This window comes from Protopterus annectens, chromosome 7.part0, assembly GCF_019279795.1.
Source record: "Protopterus annectens isolate FY-2018-M chromosome 7.part0, PAN1.0, whole genome shotgun sequence".
Taxonomy (NCBI): Eukaryota; Metazoa; Chordata; order Ceratodontiformes; family Protopteridae; genus Protopterus; species Protopterus annectens.
The window spans coordinates 1858351898-1858358103 of record NC_056739.1 but is presented as its reverse complement, the minus strand read 5'-3'; the positions used below and the strand labels follow the sequence as shown (position 1 = coordinate 1858358103).

Below are 6206 nucleotides of genomic sequence, written 5' to 3'. Positions count from 1 at the left end.
TCTGTGTCACAAGATGGGTTGCCAATTGGCTCACGGACAGAACCCACATGGTGAGAGTTGCGGGAGTTAGGTCTGACTCTAAACTGGTTAGAAGTATCATTCCCATGGGCTCAGTCCTAGGACCCCTCCTGTTCGGCATATGCTTCTCAGAGGTACAGACAAGCACAGGAGGACTATGGCTGACCAAGTTCACAAACAACTGCAAACTAGGGGCTATAACTGACTCACCGGCTGACACAGACATCCTCCAAAAGGGTCTCACTTAGACAGATACCTGGTGTCAAAATCATGGCCTCAAGTGCCAAAAAGTGTGTAGTTATAAGTACCCACAAACTACCACACAGGTGGTAGCCCCCTAAATACAGAAAACGTAATAAGGGATCTGGGGACCCAAGTAAATCTCTCCTTTGATAATCACATTGCCAAAGTGGTTAGAAAATCCTTCTATGTGGCCCATTTAATCACAAAAGGGTTTGCATCCAGATCAAAAGAGGTCATTGTGCCCCTCTACTCATCACTCAGACCCATCATAGAGCACATTGCCCCAACTGGATGTACCTTACAAGACACCTGCAACAGCTGGAAAGTCCACAGAAGTACCTCACCAAGAGGATCACTGGCCTCAAACAGATGCCCTATGCAGTTCAATTGAAGAAACTCCAGCTGTACTCTGTTGCATACTGCCTTCTCAGAGGTGATCTCTGTCTGACATATAAGGCCATGTCCAACCCAGAATTGATAGACATGCTCCACCTAAAGAAAACCTTATCCCCTCGAGCCACATGCTCTAGGGAACTAAACCTTACCACAACAATAAATAGGATGTGCTGGAGAGATAGATTCCTGTCCCAGAGATTTCCCATGCTTTGGAACAAGATTCCAATCTACATTAGGCAGAGCTCCTCGCTAGCATTCTTCAAGAGAAACCTTAACGAGTTGATGGGAAACAGAAAGTTTACCCCACTTCAGTGGCTCTGCTGGACAGAGGCACAGGGAACTAATCTAAGGGGGCAGCGAAAGCCAACACATTCCGGTTAGGCTTATAAATGCCTTCGGGCAGATAGCCTAGTACCTACTTATGAACCTATGAACCTATAAAAATGAAAAAAAAAAAAAAATTGTTTTGCGATTTATTACTCCACTATAAACTAAGTAAAATGGTAAAAACGGAGTCAATCTTAAGGCTACAAATGTAAATGAACTAGACATATTATTCTTGATAATAATCTTTATTTGCAATCTTTATTTAAGTCCTCAGGCCAGTATTGATCATCCAGGTAACTACTGGTTGTGTGCATGGAAATATGTGAATAGCAGTTGTATTTGGTAAACTGGTTCTGGAATTCCCATTCCCACTGCACTTCTACAAGCTTATAGAGATCCATGGAGGCCTGAGCGTCTTCCACTGATGAATGACCTTCTCTGCCAACCTAGAAATAAAACAAGGATGGGAACAAAGAAAACTTCAATTAACACAGAAAACAAAGCAAAAAATGCATAAAAAAATCCCATTCCAGAAAAGAAAACTTTGGGGCTTGTATGAGTTATCAACTTCCTGATTATGTCACCATATGTAATGCAGCTATAGAGAAACAAATTTAAATCAGCTACAAGTCAGTGCACTAAAACCAAACCAAATCTTAAAGGTAGTAAAATAAGGAAAAAAAAAAAAAGGAAAAGTAATGGAGTTTTCTGGATTAAAATGTCAAACTCCACAAAGTCTCAAGTACTATACTAGTCATACAATGCAAATTCTGTAACGTCCATTTTTCCAAAGAAATTAAAAACAAACCTTCTAATTACTACAAATAACTGCTAGGGAGTAAATTTCAAAGTTCCTGCCCTTTGTTCCCCTTCTATTTTATTATTTCAATCTACATCAGTGCCCACACCAATCATCAGGTGTGCCAGCATCCCCTACTGCCCATGATACCTCTGTTCTAAGACTGGTGCAGTCTAAGCACATCCAGGGAGGTTGTGCCAATGACTGCTCCCTCTGGGGGGGGAAATTTTTTCTGTTTCATTTATGACCTATGCCTTGGTACCCCCCTCCATGCATTCACTTCTTACATCAAAGGACTACTCCATATAATGTGTGTGTATGTGTATGTATGTATATAGATATAGGTATATATATATATATATATATATATATATATATATATATATATATATATATATATATATATATATATATATAGGTTCATAGGTTCATACTAGGCTATCTGCCCGAGGGCATTTACAAGCCTAGCCCATCTTTTTGTGGCTTACGCCACCCCTTTAGTATGGGGAACTATACCCATTATTTTGCTGTGCCTCTGTCGAGCAGTGACACTGAGGTAATCCCTGGGGTATATCTGCGATCGCCCATCCATTGGTCAAGATTTCTCTTGAACAAGGCCAGCGAGGTGCTCTGCCTCACATGTACCGGGATTTTGTTCCACAGCATAGGGAGTCTTTGGGTGATGAATCTATTCCTCCAGCACATCCTATTAATAGCCGTGTCGAGGTTTAAGTCTCCCGCCCTTGTGGCTCTGATGGATCTAGATTTTTTGAGGTGAAGCATATTCATCAAATCTGGGTTTGACATGGCCTTGTATGTTAGGCAAAGGTCACCTCTGAGCAAGCGGTAAGCGACTGAATAGAGCTGGAGTTCTTTCAGTCGGGCAGCATAGGACAGATTTTTGAGACCCTTTATCCTTTTGGTGAGGAACTTTTGTGGCCTCTCCAGCTGCTGCAAGTGTCGGGTCAGATACATTCCGAATGGGGCATTGTACTCAATCATTGGTCTGATGAGTGAGGAGTAAAGGGAGACTATGACCTCCCTTGATCTAGATGAGAATCCCTTCATGATAAGGTGGGCAATGTAGAAGGTCTTCCTAACTACTTTAGCTACATGGGTGTCGAATGACAGACTACTATCAACCTGGGTCCCCAGGTCCCTGATAACTTATTCTGTGCTCAGTGGATTGCCACCTATTTGGTAGCTAGGGGTAACCTTGTTTTTCCCGAAGGGTATGACTATGCATTTTTTGGCATTTAACTTTAGGCGTGGCTCTGGCACCAGTTATCCGTTTCTGTGAGACCCTTCTGAAGGATATCTGCGTCAGATGTGTTTTCTACTATGGCCCAGTTTGCAGTCATCTGCAAACTTTGTCAGCCATAACCCTCCTGTGTTTGCTTGTACTTGGAAAAGTAGATGCCAAACAAGAGTGGGCCCAGGACTGAGCCCTGTGGGACACCACTTGTGACAGGCTTTGAGTCTGACATGGCGCCAGCAACTCTGACCCTGTGGGTTCTGTCACTCAGCCAGTTTGCAACCCATCTTGTGATGTATGGGTTAACATTTAAGCTGATGAGTTTTTCAATGATACCGAAAGTGGGGTATTGTATCGAAGGCCTTAGCCAGATCGAGGTAGGCTGTATGGACTGCCTTTCCCTCATCAATGGCTTTGGTGACTGTTTCGAAAAAGTCAACCAGGTTTAAAAGGCATGATCTGCCTTTGACAAAGCCAAACTGGGTTGGATCCAAAGTCTGCAAATTCCCTATGTCTTTATTTATGAGGTCCATTATGATCCTCTCCATGGCTTTGCAGATAAGGCTTGTCAAGCTAATGGGCCGGTAATTTCCAGGGTCGGTGGAGGCACCGCCTTTGTGAAGTGGGACCACAGTTGCAGTGCGCCACTCCCTGGGTGCGTATCCAGAGGTAAGACTTTGATTAAACAGTTGTCCTAGCTGTGGGTTTAATTCCTCATTGAGTTCGTGGAGCACACAGCCGGGGATACCATCAGGTCCCACGGATTCTGTGTTTTTTGCTTTGGAGAGAGCAGTTTTCACTTGAGCGCTGGAGATGTATTGGGGGCTGCAATCGTTTGGTATAGATATCTCTCCTTTTGGGGGGGGGGAGTTTGCACTGAACCTGTCAGCCAGTATGTTGGCAATGTCTGTAGGATCAGTAATCTTCACATCATTTTGAACTAGTTCTGAGCATATCTGGGAGTTTCCTCCCAGGTTTCTAACATAGCTAAAGAAGGCCTTATGATTGTCTTTTGAGTCTTTAGCTATTTTTCTCTCGAAATTTGCTTTGGATGATTTTATGAGAGCTCTTAGTTTTTTACTTATAGTGATCAAGGGTGTCTTACCTTTTAAGGATTTTGCTCTATCTTGTAGTAGCTTACTCCTTTTGTTGTAGAGTTTGTTTATGGCTGGGGTCCACCAGACTGGACGCTTGCCTTTGGTACAAAGAGTCTTTGTTTTGCTTGGGATTGCCTTATCCATGCAGTCCTGCAGGTGCTGGTAGAAGGCATTTGTAAGTGATTCAGCGGCTTGAGTACTGTTTTCCGCCGGCTCGGGGGCCTTAAAGGAGACCACACCAGTCTTTAGAAGTGTGAAGTCGGCTTTTGAGAAGTTCTTTACTGTGGTCTTTTTTATTTCAGGTGGGGTGGGATGAGGACCTCCAGCGAGATTAGTTGTGATCTGATCTCACCAGTGAGGGTATACTTCGGTGTTGAACATTGTGCTCCCATGTTCGTGATGATGAGATCAAGTATGTTATCTCCTCTTGTGGGGATGGTGACTAGTTGTTCCATGGCATTTGAGTTTATGAATTCCAGGAACTTTTGGGCTAGGGTGTTTAGGCTTGAGTAGTGTTCCCGGTCTATATTAGGGTAATTGAAGTCACCTAGTATAATGGTGTTTGGTGATACATTTATCCCCTCTAGTGTTTTCAGGAAGGCCATGTGAGGTTCCTGAGTTTGTGAGGGTGGCCTGTAACATGCTACAATTTGCAGAGCAGTCTTGCCTATGGTTAATTGCACCTGGATGGTCTCCGATGCATCGTGCGTTGCCACCAGTCTTGAGGTGTGGGTGTCCTTGATGAATATGGATACCCCCTCCTTTCTTGGTATTGTCCGGATTTTGGGGCCGGAACGCATGATATGAGGTAAAACCTGATAGCGCTGGGGTGCTCTCAGGAGCCTTGAACCAGGTTTCTGTCACAGCACAGACATCGATGTTCTCCATACTGAGAAGGGGCTCGAGTGCGTGCATTTTGAGATTTAGACTTCTGGCATTGAGCAGCATTACCCTTAGTTTTTTTCCTTTTTTGTGTTCTAGGGTGGTAGGTTTAGAATTTGAGCCTTGCCTAAAAAAGGCACTATGGGGATGGCAAGAGCCTTTGCCAATATCCAGAATCCCAGGGGTAACAGGTGCAAGCCATCCCTTGCGAAGCAGCGTGGCTTGTCCAGCATGTCATCCCAGGCAGACAGACACTGGATCCCCTTTGAATGACACCAGTGTTTAAGCCAATTGTTAAAGCTTGTCATCTTATCTCTGTATTGTAGCATCATTCTTGGTGAAGGTAGGATACTGCTCAAGGTCAGGGTCATACCTGCCTGGGCTACATAATCAGAGAGCTCCTCAATGTCTCTTTTCATGTAGTCCAAGGAGGTACGTCTCAGGTCGTTTACACCAGCGTGGACAATGACTGAGTCATATTTGTACCTGCTGTTGAGAGACCTGAGTGCTTGCGTTATGTGGCGGATTCTAGCGCCCGACAGGCAGCTTACTGTGACCTTCTCCTTACTCAGTCTGGTGAGCGGGGACGTCAGTGTGTCTGACTATGGAGTCACCAATGACTAGTGTGTCTGGCATTGTGTTTGGCCTTAAGGGCTGTGACTGTTTGACACTCTGACTGTGAGGTCTATGTGTTGCAGGTGTTGTGTTCTGAGGTGGTGGTTGTTTGGGTGTCTGCTTTGGTGGCCTCTGCTGTTTTGGTAGATTTTTGATCAGAGCCTCGAGTATGTCTTTGTGTGTTTATGTGTATGATTTGAGGTTGTAATGGTACTATGTGAGACTGGGTCTATAGTGTGTGTGGTAACCTTCTCCTCCTGACTGGTCTTGCCAGTCCTATGTTGAGAGAGCTCAGCCTCCAGTTTGGCCGTATAGTTGCATCTCTCGCATGTATTTGTGTTTTGTGGGAGGAGGAGAAGGTTGTCTGTGTACATGAGGCAATTGTAGCATTGCCTCAATATTCCCAGGTTCACCAGCTGAGCAGGAGAGGACACTAGCAACTGATCCCTCGACATGCTAGAAGGATAGACAAAAAAAATCTTTAAAAAAGATTCCGGGGACGTGGGTGACGAGAAATGGGGGTTGCCTTTTGGGGTACTATCTATGACAAGAGTGCCGTATCAAGGTAATAAGT

At 44.4% G+C, this 6206-nt stretch overlaps 1 protein-coding gene across 3 annotated transcripts in view; it reads right to left on the bottom strand.

Moving 5' to 3' along the window:
* Window positions 1–1210: 1210 nt before the first annotated feature.
* Window positions 1211–6206, bottom strand: part of LOC122807254 (apoptosis-enhancing nuclease-like) — a 46136-nt gene continuing 41140 nt past the window's right edge. For all 3 annotated transcript variants that reach the window (XM_044078346.1, XM_044078348.1, XM_044078347.1), the window contains exon 4: window positions 1211–1430. In XM_044078346.1, coding sequence (XP_043934281.1) covers window positions 1230–1430 — 201 coding nt within the window. In that variant the 3' untranslated portion in view covers window positions 1211–1229. The remainder of the gene's footprint in view (window positions 1431–6206) is intronic.